Below are 15,284 nucleotides of genomic sequence, written 5' to 3'. Positions count from 1 at the left end.
ACCAAAGCATCCTCAGCGATAGGATGGGAAACCATCAGGAGAGGCCAGGAGGAGGGGACAAGGGGATAGCGAAAGGGCAACAGGGTTGCTCAGGGCCAAGTGCTAAGGCAGGGCTTCCCTCAGACCCTTCCTCCCTCTCATTATAATCTATCTTCCTTCCTTCCTTTTTTCCTCCCTCCCACCTCCATTCCTTCCTTCCTCTGTTCCTTCCATCCTTTTTCCCTCCCGTCCTCCCTTCCTTCCTTCCTCCCTTCCTCCCTCTGTTCTTTCCTTCCTCCTTTTCCCACCTACCCACCCACCCTTCTTTTCTCCGTTCCTCCCTTCCTCCCTCCATTCCTTCCTCCCTTTGTTCCTTCCTTCCTCCCTCCCTTTTTTCCCTCCCTCCCTCCGTTCCTTCCTTCCTCCGTTTGTTCTTTCGCCTTCTCATCTCTTTCCTTCCTCTGCACTTAGGAAGGGGGAGAGATTGCCAGCACTGCCATGTTGCTGCCGGTCTTGCTATTCCACATGGGCAGGTGGGGGCTTTCCTGGTGAAAGAAAAGCCTTGTGGCTGTGAGGCTGGAGGTGCTGGTGGGAGGGGGGGACGGTGCTGATCTACAACCTGGTTACGTCCATCAAAGCCAGAATGTGCTCAGCCTTAGATCCATGGGGCAGCCCTGGAACCAACCCTGGAACCAGCAAGGAGTGCCCAAATGCCTCTGTCCTGCCCCCCAGGTGTGCGCACAGGAGACAACCAGCACCAATGTCCTGGGTGAAGTCAGCCTGTGGGGCAAGATAGCCAGCAGGGACGCCGGACTCCGCTTGCGCGTGTGCCCAGGGCACAGGGTGGGGCTGCCCCGTGGATCTAAGACTGAGCATGTTCTGGCTTTTATGGACACAACCAGGTTGTAGATCAGTGCCTGGTCAGCCTGCTGTTTCCAGAGCAGGCCCCCAGGCCGGATGGACCCACATATTGGGCCGGACCCGACCCGCAGGCCTTGTATTTGATATGTCTGCACTAGAGAAAGAAATAACAACAGTATTCTACCAAGAGAAGGTTGCCAGGTCCAATTTAGGATGCTGATTTTAAATTTTAATCTGCTTAATGTCATGAGACCAGGTTATCTGAGGGATTGCCTCTGTCAAATTATATCAAGCTGGCTGTCTCTGATTCTCTTTTTAGATTCAGCAGATAAGACATGTTCTGATACTATCTGCCAATGACCTACATTTGGCAGATCCCAGGTGAGCTTTCTCTGCTGTGGCACCTGCATTTTGTAACATTCATTCTCTCCCCCAGACTTTAGATTTGCTTCATCACTTTTGATGTTCCAGAAATCCATCAAGATCTGGTTATGCCCTTGTGACCTTGTTTAGATTATTCTACTATTGAGATGGCTGCAATCTCTCTCTCTCTCTCTCTCTCTCTCTCTTTCTCTATCTATCTATCTATCTCTCTATCTCTCTATCTATCCCTCTTTGGGATTTGTATATATTTTTAGTTTTAATTATTTTCATTTTAATGCTGATTTTTCCATTTTAAATATTTTGTTTTTATACATGTATTCTCTTTTACTAATGATTGTACACCACCAGGAGTAAATTCATGTAAAATGGGCTGATACATAAACTTGATTTTTAAATAAATTAAATAAATAAATAGACAGCCAAATGGGCATTCACAACGAAGGTAATCTTTAGTTCAAAGAGGTGTTCGCGAGTGTTTGTATGTAGGTCTTTGGTTATTCAGGTTTTCTCCCGCGTAAAATTGGAAGTGTCTTGGCAACGTTTTGACGAAGTCTCATTCGTCATCTTCAGGCTGGTGTTTTCAGCTTCATGCTCCTAGAAGCAATGTGTGGTTGTAGCTGTTTCTTCCTTTTAACTGCCAGTGGGAGTATGAACTGATTGGGTGAGAGCTTGGCTGTGTTCTGATTGGGTAGAGGTGTGTTCTGATTGGGTAGGGGCTTGGCTGTGCTCTGATTGGATGGGGGGTTGGCTGTGCTTTGATTGGCTGGGGGAGTGTTCTGTTTGGGTGGGGGCTTTGTTGTGCTTAGGTTAGTCTGAGTTGCAGGGGTATTTGAGATAGTGAGCTGCATTACTATTGTTTGGCTTCGCGTTCGTGGTCGTGCCTCATCTTCATGGTGGGTGTCAGTTTGCTTCCTGTATGGATTGGAGGGGTTTAAAGTGGCTAATGATGCAGCTGTGGTCCGGTTTCTGGTTTGTTGTCGTGCCTCATCATCGGTGTGGGTTTGGGTTTGCTTTTTGCATGGATGTGTGATGGTGACATCCTGTGTGGTTTTTGTGAGTGTGGGTCTGGTGTCATTCTTTGTAGTTAGGGACTCGTTTGTCACTAAGGGCGGGTTTCCAAATAGCCGGTAGGCGGGAGGTATCACCTCGTTTATTCATGCACCCAATCAGTTCATATTCCCACTGGCAGTTAAAAGGAAGAAACAGCTACAACCACACATTGCTTCTAGGAACACGAAGCTGAAAACATCAGCCTGAAGATGACGAATGAGACTTTGTCGAAATGTCACCAAGACACTTCCAATTTTACGCGGTAGAATAACCAAAGACACACACACACACACACATATATATATAAAAAATTAAGGATGATAATATATAAATGTTCCCAGAGGAAAAATGTAACAGAACAGATCTATGATTATTTGTAACACCCTGCCACAACATCAACAAGATAGCATAGTAATTATATAAAGCTGGAGTAATGAAGCTGGAAGTTAGCAGAATAATGGAAAAGTGGTCACAGTGTACAGAATTAAGCAAGGGCCAAAATAAGGAATTCTCCATAAATATACTACCGGTGTACTATATTCTCTTGCTTTCTCTTTCTGTCTCTTTGCTTCTGCATTGCTTTTTTATATACAATTTCTTGTCACTTCTTGTTCATAAGGGGAATTCGGCGGTCACCTTAGCAAATTTCCTCTGTGTACGATCCTCTATAAATATGATTAATTAAATAATTAAATAAAATCTACTACATTTGCCTTCCACTTTTCTTTAGCTACTTTCACTTTGTCAACAGAAAGGCACCTCACTTTCTTTTGGTTTTTGCATTTCAGGTTATTTTTATTTGTTTCATCTTTAATGGGGCCACAAAGTTCAATACGGAATTTTTCAGACATTCTATTTATCAAATATAACCCATTAAATCTATTACTGACCTTTATCATATAATAAAGAATAATGCAGAGGTCATATCTTGTTCATCTGATATTTTTTTTCCCTTTGGCTTACACTGTAATTTTGTGAGGAAGAGACCATGATCTAAAGTACACTCAGTATCAGACTTCTTGCTGACCAAACAGAATTTCTTCACAGATTTCTTCACAGATTTTTTAAAAAAGGTATTTGTTCTAAATATTTGTCAGTCTCGGTGTCTCCTTCTTTGTTTCACACACCAATACCACATTTTTCGCTTTTTTCACATTTCATTTTAGTTTTAATAGAATGGAGCTGTTCCACTCTCCTATAATTAGTATGACCCTTTTGGTGGTGTTTGGTCAAGGTACTGCAAATTATCACAGAATTGAACAAATTCTGCTTCCTCTGCATCTGTGTTTGGAGAATAGGTTGGCTTGACTTGAATTTAAATTGAGATGATTCTGTCTATTTGGGGCATCATGTCCAAGCACTGACTTTTTAACATTTTTGTTAATAATTAATAACACTTTATTCCTCTGATTTTTTTAAGGCTTTTAAAAAATCTTATCTTTATTAGTTTTATAAATAACTCAAAATGGCAAACATACCTAATACTCCCTTCTTCCTCCTATTCTCTCCACAACAACAACCCTGTGAGGTGGGTTGGGCTGAAAAGTGTGTATGTCCCAGAAATCACCCAGCTGACTTTCATGCCTAAGGCATGAATTTTGTAAAATTTGATAGTATTCTGTAAATATAAATTAAATTATTATATTTAAGGTAACAATGTAGAGTTTACCTTCTCATGACTGGAGCTGGGAAATAGGGAACAGACTGAGGAGGCAAAGTGAGAGCTGCAGGCTTGCTTTGATTGCATAGACTGGAGTGTTTTTGAAGTTGCTTCAAGCAGACTTGGATGAATTTACTGGTATTGTGACATCATATACTAGCTTTTGTGAGGATATGTGTGTCCTTATCAAGAGCTAGGGCAGGGGTAGGCAACCTTGGCTCTTTTATGACTCGTGGATTTTAACTCCCAGAATTCCTGAGCCAGCCATGCTGGTTCAGGAATTCTAGGAATTGAAGTCCACGAGTCATAAAAGAGCCAAGGTTGCCTACCTGAGCTAGGGTATATATAACAACAATATGCCTTGCTTTACAGCAAAGCTAAAGCTCCATTGCACCAAAGAGGAAGGCTACAGGAAAGGAGATGGGATCTTGTACAATCAGGCCAACAATGTATTAACAGTAGCTACTCCAAAAACACCTGTGAAACCAGTTCTCAGCTAATGAACCTGCAACTGTGAGGAAAAGCCTGGAATATCATTGGCTACCACAGACTTTCTTCCCTTACTGAAGGGAATCATCAACTGGCAGATAACCTGAATGAGTTCTGCTATACTAGGTTTGAGAGGAGATCATTATCATTTACCACTTACCTACCCACTTTAGATACAACAGTAGCCAATTGCCATTCTTACTTCCTCTACCCCGAGTTACCACTCAAGTTGCAATTCTTGTTCTATAATGGAGTGATACATCACTTCATCTGGAATCTAGATAGGTTAGAAGAAGACATCCCTTTATCCCAAGAACAAGCTTTTAAACAAATGTCTTGAGTGCTCTCCTTTTTAACATGGTTATCAGAGCCAAAGTAGTTTTGGATTGAGTGATATTAGGACACAAACAAAAAATAAAGATTTTTATTTTACAAATGACAACTCAGGCAAATGGATAGCTGAGATTGAGATCTGTATATCAAAGCTAGCAATTTTTAATGACCTGGAACAAGCAGAGGGACAAGGAAGGGTAATACAAATTAAGGTTTTAGTGCTGAACTCTAACAGCACTGAAATAAAAATTTAAAAATAATTTACCTATCTATCTTTACTTTCCCTGATAACTTTACCTTATTAACTGCAGTTGTCCCAAGCCTTATGAGAGGGTGAGCCTGAATTCCAAGGTCCAATTAGTAAAAAAAAAAAAAAAAAAATCTAGTTCTTAAAGACTAGAACTCTCAGCCAAGACTGCCTAGGAAAACAGAAATGTCTAACTTCTTTTCAGAATCCTATCACTCCAAAAGCCACCAGGGAACTGAAAAAGTATCTTGGAAGAGGGAGTACTACATATTTGAATTTCTGGAAGAAAAGAGAGATATAAAGTTGAGATTATTCCCTTGATCCAGTTTGCTTTCCTTGACAATCTGCAGACATAAACCAGCACCAAAAGCATGCAGACATTTAATTGCTGGGACCACCTGTAAAAAGTCATAATAAGAGTTGCATCTATTCATTTGGCCATCAACATTTCTCAAAGACATCTTTCATATATTATAAATTGGCCCGTCCTCTTGCAGAAGTGACCTATTACAGACCACACCAGGCAAGGAATTTTGGCTGGTAGGATCCAGGATAAGAATCTTTTCTTCCATGGTCCCTGCCCTTTGGAACATCTTGCTACAAGAGTTGAGATTCCCCCCTCCCCCCTTTTAGCCTTAAGGAAAAGCTTTAAAATTTGGCTGTGCTGACTCGCATGGAGTCCTGAAGAAGCTCCTGGCTGGAGGCACATCAACAGAAAAGGCAACCCATCTTTCCCCTCCAAACCATTGATTTTTAGCTTACTTTATTTTATTTTTTTTGTAATTTTAATCTTTTTTTCATAGTCATACTAGTAATCTCCAACTTATGACCACCATTGAGCCCAAGGCAATTGTTAAATGAATTGTGCCTCATTTTATCACCTTTTCTGCCAAGCGAATCATTGCAGTTGTTAAGTGAATTGTACCATTGTTAAGCAAATCTGTTTTCTCTCACTGACTACTTGTTGGAAGCTGGATGGGAAGGTTACAAATGGTGGTCACATGAACCAGGACAGTACAACTGTCATAAATACATGCCAGTTCCCAGGTTCCTGAATTTTGATCACGTGACCATAGGAATGCTGCAATGGTCATAAGTGTGAAGAACAGGTCATAAATCATTTTTTTTCAGAGCTGTTATAACTTCGAATAGTCACTAAATGAATGGTTGGAAGTCAAGGACCATCTGTACAGTAGCGGCCAAAATTGTGGAAACTTTTTGGGAAAAGTGTATTTTTGAGGTTTGATGGCTAATAACACCACTTTTTTGGGGGTAATAGTACCATAAAATTATATATCAATAGAAAGATAATTTAATCAATAATGTAATGCAACAAAGTTTGTTCAACTATCTGTACTGTATTCTATGAAATAACCAGAAAAAGGAAGCACAACTTGCTTAGGTTAATATCAGGTAGCTTTCCTTCATCTGATTGTAGCCAATGAGCACAAGTATTTAGAGAGCCAATCAGGTGTCATCTTGTTTTGGCAATGAGCCAATCAGATCACAGTAGATTCAGTTATTGATGTCATGTATTGAAGCTGAGAGGAGGATAGTTGTCAGTGTGTTATGTGATGCTATCAAGTTGGTTGGGTTTTTTTGTGTTCTTCATTTAGTGAGCTTGTAAAACATAATAAAATTAAAGTAATAGTGCAAAGAGTTGATTGGTTGCCAGAAAGCAATGTAAAATAGTATTATTAAGTGAACAAGGCTACAGTTATAAAGAAATTAGAAGAAAATTTGGTGGAAACTTAACCAAAGGTGGCACTTCTACTGTACACTTTTCCCAAAAGGTTTCCACAATTTTGGCCACTACTGTAATTGTTTTGGTACCTGTATGTTTTATTGCACTGCAAGCTGCTCAGAGTCACCTTGCACTGTGAAATGGGCAGCATGTAAAATTAATAAACAAATAATTCATCAAAAATATATATATAAAATTAAAAAATATATAAAAGAAATATTTTATAAATCCTTCTAAGTTAGCAGTGATTTTGCAGAATTTTTCCTGGCATCTCTTCTGGCTGTCCTCTTTACCCACTCTTCTTGAACCATACATCATCAATAACACCTTCTACTGCCCTTTCCAAAGAAATAAATCTTAGATTTAGTTTTTCATACCATTTTTGTTTCTGCCACAAATTAGCACAGTGTTTCATCCAGTGGTGCAAGCCAGTATCTGCACACAATTTAACACAAACATCCCCAACTCCTTAAGCATTTTGTTTCTAAGCATCCAGTCTGGGATGCTCTTGCCTCAACAAGATCTAGCACATTTGGCACAATTCATAAATATCAGAAATAAAGAAAAAACAGCACAGTATGTGTAATCTTTCTCATATGTTCTTTATCAAAAGGCATCTATGTGATTTATGTTTACCTCTTCACTAGAATAGAGGTCCCCAACCTTTTGGGCACCAGGGACCGGTTCCATGGAGAGAGGTTTTTCCATGGACTGGAAGGGATGTGGTTTCATGTACTGCCTGCATCCTGCAGATGGGGCTTTGCTTGTTTGTGCGGCCCAGTTGCTGGCATGCTACGGCCCGGTGCCGGTCCATGGACCAGGGGTTGGGGATCCCTGCACCAGACACATCCATCACTGCATTAACTTTATCTTATCTCTGAACAAGAAGATAATATCACATTGCCACCCTTTAACTGCCATTTCCTTGCTCTTTGGAAATGCTGTCCTTTCAGACAAGCGAGGAATTAAATGCTGCTTTTAAACTGTCATAAAATGTCTATCAGCCCACTTTTCAGAGTGACAAATAGCCTCAAGTGAACCTGAATGATGAAGCCAGATCCAAAAAGCAGGAGCTTAAAATTGGGGATGGAGCACTCCATAGATACTGAATGTCTTGAGTGGTACAGTGGTATTCTACAGTTATCTGAATTCACAATTAGGTTTTGACAGGCTCCCAAAAGCCAGCCCATAAACCAAAATGTGATAAATGGATATTCAACTTTTTTTTCTGCAGGCCAACATTTTTGCCAGAGGAAGACTGCATAATGCAATAGGCATTGAAAAGACTCAAGAGCCAAGAAGAAACCTGTTCATATCTTAAACAACTCTCACATATCCTTGGATAATCTCATTTATAATATGAAGATTGACTGATTTCAGAGAGCTGCTTTAAGTGCTACTGTGGTAATATCTCAGCCACTTTGAGTTACAGAAATACTAAGAATTTAGGAAGGTGTAATTTCTTAAATGCTGTCAGGATATAAATGCTACTTATGAATGAACTAGGGACTATTAATTTTATGGTGGCATTATTAGTAATCATAGGTTATGCAAAAGTTATGGGGAGCGGGGCATAATCCTTTTCTGCAAAGTGTTCTAGCAATAGCACGGATTCAAGTTCATTCAAACTGAAAGTTCTCCAAGACAAATTGCCTGATATTCTAGGGCAGGATGTCAAACTCAATTTCATTGAGGGCCGCATCAGCAATGCGGTTGCCCTCGGGGGGCCAGGTGGGTGTGGCCAGGGTGGGTGCAGCCCACTGGGTGGGCGTGGATGGAGTGGGTGTGGCCTACTGGGTGGGCATGGCCAGCTCTACATCGTTTGCGTCAAGGGTGACTGTGGGGGCTTGGGCAGAAGTGGGACAAATCTGAGGGTCTCTGGCAGAAGAGGGTGGGACCAGGGTAAGCGCCAAGGCATGGTCCATTTCTTCATTCCTCACAAAGGATGGCACCTCCCCAGCATGCATCCAGGGGGCGGGGGCGACATGGTAGGGGCTGGTTCCTCGCTGTTTCTAGATGGCCTTGTGGAGCTAAGACTGAATGCGTTTCAGCATAGATGCCCACCACAAAATTGTACATTGGCTCCCGGCCGGCTTGGGCCAGGGCCAAGGCAGTGGGGGCCGTTCCCTCACTGTTTCCAGGATGGCTTCGCGGGTCACATGAAACCACTTTGCAGGCCGCATCCGGCCCCCAGGCTTTGTGTTTGACATGTCTGTTCTAGGGCTATACTATGTAACTATGTGAACATGTTCTCCGTTAATGGGCTGAATTCTTTCTTTCATCTAGTTCTGTTTCATATATGTGGACACCACCTTGCTGAGAAAAGATTTTATAGCCTTTATGATCCATAGGAAATGACAGCTTTTTGCTTCATTAATTCCTCATTTTACTTACATTTTTCCCCACAAGAATGACTGGCAATTTTCTCCTCTTCAACATCATTACTGCATTTCTAAAACCTTTCTACATAAATTAAAGCTTTGCTTTAAAAGCAACATGGAGTGTGCTTGCAGGCTAAAAAAGCAATCTCTTTTTGCAGACAGTAACATCCAGGCAATGAACTAGAGAAGCGATCTTGCTCCAATTAAAAGGTTCTAATTTACCTGGCTCCAACAATGAGTTGATTCCTATTGGCATCTAGAGCAAGCTGAGAGAAGTCCCGTACACCAGAGTATGTGAAGTTTGAAACCCAAGGCTTCAGATCTGCAAAGAAAAATGAAAAAGACAGAGGAACAATGACATTGTTTCCACATGGCATTCAACTAATGGATCTCCAACCGAGTATCGTTCAATATGTGAATAATTAACATTCTATGATATTCTATATTGATATAATGGGGAGGTCACCAAGCTAGCAGCTACTATAGCAAGGTCTGCCAGTTTTCTAATTAATTCAATTCAGTTTTCTAATTTTAATAAAGTTGATTCAATGATCAGTCTTCTAACCTACGTAATAGGTAACGGAAAGAACTCACTGTAGCTTCAGATCTTACTATCACAGGTTGGGCAAAGGCTATTTAATGGCAGAAGTTTTTATGGTGATCACTATTGTTTCCGTATAAAGCTCTTTTTTTAAAAAAAATCCCACTAGCGGGAATAAGGAATATTTATTAGAAACTATAGAGAGATGTGGAGATCTAAATCTCCTGTAATGCAAGAGACTTTGGTTTCCTTGTGTTGAAAAACATAAAAACGTTTGGACTTTCATCCTCCATCCTCTCTGCATGGCAACTTTCCTCCCAAATTAGACAAGTATTAGGTTATTCTACTAAAAAGATAAATGGGACATAATTATTCTTAAGGTTTAGTCACAAGGAATTTTGGCAGATAAGGCTTTCTTGTGCACTCCAAAATTAAAAAAAAAAAACCTGCATTACCACATATAAACATAAGACATAGAGTTCTGTCAAAAGCCCTCAAACTGTGCTTCAGTCAGCATTTGGTGTATAAAGGATCTGACCAAGATGGAACAAATAATCCAGTGCGTTAATAGAAAAGATAACAGTTTCAAGATAATAGAAATTCTGCTCATCACCTGTGTTCCAGATAGATAATAGAAATTCTGCTCATTACCTGTGTTCCAGTTAGACAGATTTATTTAAGGGGAAGCAAAAAAACAGTAGAATATAATATTTCTAAAAGAGATGTTTACTCCCAAATCATTTTAAGATGAAGTCTTAATTTTATATTCTTTGGAAGAAGAAGCAGTGTATATATATATATATATATATATAAATCCAACTCTATGCAACAACCTTAAACACCTGAATTATAAAAATAGAAATGTTTATGAAATTATTTTCAGGATTACCAACTGACATTCAAAATGTTACTACCAGATTGTAGAGTATGTGCGTGTGTGTGTGTTTTAAAGGCATTATTTCTTGCAGGAAAGAAATAATCCAATAGAATTAACTTTCAGGTTGCCTTATCATTAAAAGAATAGCAGAGTTTTTGGCTTTTAGTTTTTTCCATGGTATTATAAGTAGTATAACTGTTTATTCAATTTATATCTTGCCTTTCTGCTCAGATGAGCACTTAAGGCAGCTACTATAATTAAAATACATGTGCAGGCACAATGTAAAGATTAACACTAAATGCTTTCAATATTAAAACATTTAACAACCAAAAGCTTGATTAAAAAAGATGGGCCCTTACAATTTTTTTAAATCCTGAGAGAAATGGGTCAAATTTCAAGGGAGTTACAGAAGGTGACCATGGGTGTTGGGTATATCTGTGTGTCCTTTGAAAGGGCAGATTTTAACATTCGTTTCTGATGACAGAAATGTTATATTAGATCACAGGTGTCAAACTCGATCAAGTCACGTGACATATCATGATGTATCGCGACGTTTTTTGCCTTAGCGAAGCTGAGATGGGTGTGGCCTGCGCATGATGCATCTGGCCCATGGGCTGCCAGTTTGACACCCCTGTGTTAGATAATCAGATCTTAAGCCCCTGGGGACTTCACATTTGACAAATGAGCAATCAACATTTCAGGATATCAAATGGTACCTGTATCTTTCAGTGTTTAGCAGCCTTCCATTTTATACCACCCACAACTATTAGATATTTTTCAGGGTTAGTCCCACAGAGAACTCATGACAATGGTAAAGGGGCGTTGTCTTACCTGAACGCCTTTTCTCAGCAGGATGATGTAGAGTCCAATGGATGGGTTCTATGACAGCCTTCCTGCCCGGCAGACTGGGTAAAAACTTTGGCCACACCCTTCCTTTGGGCGTGACCCCCGTTTTGACTGAGGCGAGAAATGTTTCTTGGAATTGATATGGTAGCTCCTTGTCAAATACCTGCCTAGACCTGATACTTGGGGGGGGGGGGCTTGGACTCTACATCATCCTGCTGAGAAAAGGCGTTCAGGTAAGACAACGCCCCTTCTCCAGCAGGATGGCTGTAGAGTCCAATGGATGGGACATACCAAAGCCCTCATGTCCCCCTGGGAGGGAGGGTCTAGGCCACTGAATCCTGAGCAGATACAACTTGCTGTAGCACTCTTCTGCCAAAGGCAGCATCAGCTGCGGCAAAGGAGTCTAAACGGTAATGTCTAATGAATACGGAGGGAGAAGACCAAGTTGCGGCCTTGCAAATCTCTTCCACCGATGCTTGTGTGGACCACGCAGCAGATGTGGCCGCACTGCGTGTTGAATGAGCGGTCACATGTGTAGGCACTGGAAGTGCCTGCGAGACGTAGGCTTGGGCTATACAGGCTCTAATCCACCTACCTATGGTAGACGATGACACCTTCTTTCCCATAGTTGATGGTTGGAAAGAAACAAATAATGCTTCACATAGAAACACAGTGCTCTACGCACGTCCAGCTTGTGCCATCTATGCTCTAGCCTATGTCTGGGTTTTGGGCAGAAATCAGGAAGAATCAGTTCCTGAGATCTGTGGAAGATGCTGTTTACCTTTGGAATGAAAGCGGGGTCTGGTCTAAGAATGACCTTATCCTTGAAGAAGGTACAAAGGTCCTTCCTCACTGACAGTGCTGCTAGTTCCGAAATTCTCCTTGCTGAAGTAATAGCCACCAGAAAGGCTACCTTCAGCGATAGGTGATGAAGAGAACATGAGTCCAGAGGCTCAAATGGTGCTGATGTCAAGGCTTGAAGAACTTTGGGTAAGTTCCAAGACGGGTACCTGTGTATAACAGGAGGTTTGGTGTTGGCCGCCCCTTTTAAAAAGGCGCTAATCGCGTGAGTCTCCTTGAAAGATTCCTTTCTTGAAAGTTCCGGTGGATCTGCGCGCGCGATGGCGGCTACTTTGTAGCCGTCCTCCTGGGTAAGTGTTTGAATCGCTATGAACAGTGGACATCAGCTGTTCAGCGGTTCAAAAACCCCCTCCCGGGCAAAGGGGGGGGGTAGAGAGGTGTCTGAATAGTGGTAGAACCTCTTATGCTCCCCCAAAGTTTTTTTGGGGGGGGCGAAAGGAGTGATCCCACGGAGTTCAGACTGTCTCCGCTTCCCAGCTGCTTTTGTCCCTAGGGACAAAACAAGCCGCTGCAACCACCTCCACGATTAAAGTTAACTGGTGAGGTTTTTTTAGAAGCGGACAGAGCTGAGTAGAGGATTTAGTTTTTGCTTTCTTTGATTTTATTTGGATTTTAAGTCTAAAGATTTATTTTTACTTTTATATTCCCTCTTTTTATTTTTTTTTTTCCCTTTGTTGAAAGGGAAAGTAAAATGGCGATCGGCAAACCTCTCGGTGTTTTTCTTTTTTCCGAAGGTAGAATGGTGACCGGCAGGCTTCTTGGTGTTTTTTTTTTCCCTTTCTCTTTTTCCCCTTTTTTTGTTGTTTTTAATGATTGGAATGGAGTGTTAGTATTATTATTTTTGTTTAATTTTTTTGTTTTTTGTATTTTTTGTATTTTTAAAAAATGGAATGGATTTTTTCTATTTAATTATTTTTTTCTTCTTTCTCTTTTTTTCTTTTTTTGAACTCCTTTCTCTTTATTATAATGATCTCCTTTTGAAGGATATTTTTTTTTTATTTTATGGAGTTAATTTCCAAGAAGGAGTAAAGATTTTTTTAAGATGGCTCCAAAGCGTCCAGTAATCCCTACAGCTCCTAAAGTGGCTTCTTCTTCGGTGTCATCATCAGTGCAATAACTTAAATTAATAGCTTCACCTTCTTCCTTGGCACAATCAACAATGGTGAAGGATTTGCAAGATATGATGGGAGATGTTGTACTTCAAATTAGGGGAGAAATGAAAGAGATTTTAGAGGAAAACAATAAGACTTTGAGGCAAGAGATAGTTTTGGCTTTAAAAGGTGTTGCCTCTGTCCTTGAAAAGTTGAATTCTCGTGTAGAAGAGGTAGTAGAAAAAGTGGAATTGATGGAGGGAAAATTTGAAAGTATGGAAAAAGAGATGAAAAATTTTCAAGATGAAATTCTTATGCTTCAATATAAACAAATGGAATATGCCTTAAGAATCAGAGGTTTGGGTGAGTCTGTGCAAGGAGATCTGAGAGAGATGGTTGCAAAGGACTTTGCTGTGATTTTGAATAGAGAAAAAGAGGAAATACTTAGTGAAATGGAACAGACATTTAGAGTTAACTCTGTGGTGGCAGAGCAAAAGAATTTGCCAAGAGATGTGGTAATTTACTTTGGGAAAAGATCTCTGCGCAATGAAATTATACAAGCTTTTTATAAGAAGAGGTTTCAAATTGCTTCACAAGATGTTATAATTTTAAAGGAGATCCCATCTAAAATTTTAAGAAGAAGAAAGGAGTTTGCTTTTTTAGCAGACGAACTTAAAAAGAGACAAATTTTGTTTAGATGGGACGTTCCGACTGGAATGGTGGTGAGTTACCTGGGGATACGTTATAGTCTTAATACTGTTTCTAAAGCAAAAGACTTTTATACTTCGGTCCTGGGGGTATGCTCATCGCCACCTACCACGTTCAAAGCTTTGGAAGATAAAAAGGCAGAATTGCAGTCTGAAGTGCTTACACTTATGAAAATTGGGAAACTTCAGTTTGAGGGGCCTCAACAAGTAGAGATGGAGGAGCAGAAGACAACCTGTGTAACATACAATTGTAAAGAAAAGGATCAACAGAAGAAGGTCAAGGAAGTCTCACAAGTATTGGTTCCTGAATCTGCGGGAGAAGCAGGATTTATAAACTTTTTGGAGCAACCTTTAAGGGCAGAATTGCAGTGTGAAGAGCCTATATTAATTAACAAGGGGAAATTTCAGTCTGAGGGGCCTCAACAAGTCGAGATGAAAGAGCAGAGGACAACTCATGCAACATATAAACGTAAAGAGAAAGACCAACAGAAGAAGGAGGTTAAGGAAGCTTCACAGCTATTGGTTCCTGAGTTTGTGGGAGAACCAGGACTCACAAATTTTTTGGAGCTATCTTCAAGGGCAGATTTTAAAGCATTTTTTTCGAGGTTTATGGACAAGAGAGACTGATAAGGATTGTGTTTATAGTGGATGGAACTGGCTATTGGAGAGAAGATTATGGAGATCGAATGAATTTTAGATAACAAGTTTAAGTTTAAGTACTTAGTTTAAGTACTTAGAAGACTATTGAATTGTGGGAGAAGTAAGATTTACAAACTTTTTGGAATTACCTTTAAGAGATTTATGGATAAGAGAAGGAATGTGTTTATTGTGGAGGAATTTGTTATTGGTAAAGTTTTAAACAGGTATAAGGGAATTTTAATGTCTTAAGTAATGTTTAAATATGTGTTTTGGGGTAATAATATAAGTATGATATGAAAAGGTTTAGAGTATATTATAAAATGATGGATAATAATGTAAGTATTATTTTTAAGAGAAGTTAATTTGTTTAATTAAACGTATTTAGATTTGTTTAGGATTTATATGTTTTTTAAGTCCTTTTTTGATAGGAGAGAAGATCATGGAGATTGAATGAAAATTTTAGATAAGAAGTTTAAATATAAGTATTTAGTTTAATTATTTAAATGGGTAGCCAGTTTTGATGGTATAATGAATGTTTATATGCCTATTTTTGTGTTCTAGAGTAAAGAAAGAGGGAGATTAGATTTTATATTG

The 15,284-nt window shown here is 39.9% G+C and overlaps 1 protein-coding gene across 17 annotated transcripts in view; it reads right to left on the bottom strand.

Annotated features, from left to right (window-relative positions):
• The window catches only part of SEMA5B (semaphorin 5B), a 543,893-nt gene that overhangs the window by 154,026 nt on the left and 374,583 nt on the right, over positions 1 to 15,284 (bottom strand). For all 17 annotated transcript variants that reach the window (XM_039330065.1, XM_039330083.1, XM_039330082.1 and 14 more), the window contains one exon: positions 9,351 to 9,450. In XM_039330065.1, the coding sequence (XP_039185999.1) occupies positions 9,351 to 9,450 (100 nt within the window). The remainder of the gene's footprint in view (positions 1 to 9,350; positions 9,451 to 15,284) is intronic.

Source organism: Crotalus tigris, unplaced genomic scaffold (assembly GCF_016545835.1).
Source record: "Crotalus tigris isolate CLP2741 ecotype Arizona unplaced genomic scaffold, ASM1654583v1 scf7180000024424.1579004, whole genome shotgun sequence".
Taxonomy (NCBI): Eukaryota; Metazoa; Chordata; class Lepidosauria; order Squamata; family Viperidae; genus Crotalus; species Crotalus tigris.
The sequence above is the reverse complement of the archived record's forward strand: the minus strand, read 5'-3'. Positions and strand labels throughout refer to the sequence as shown.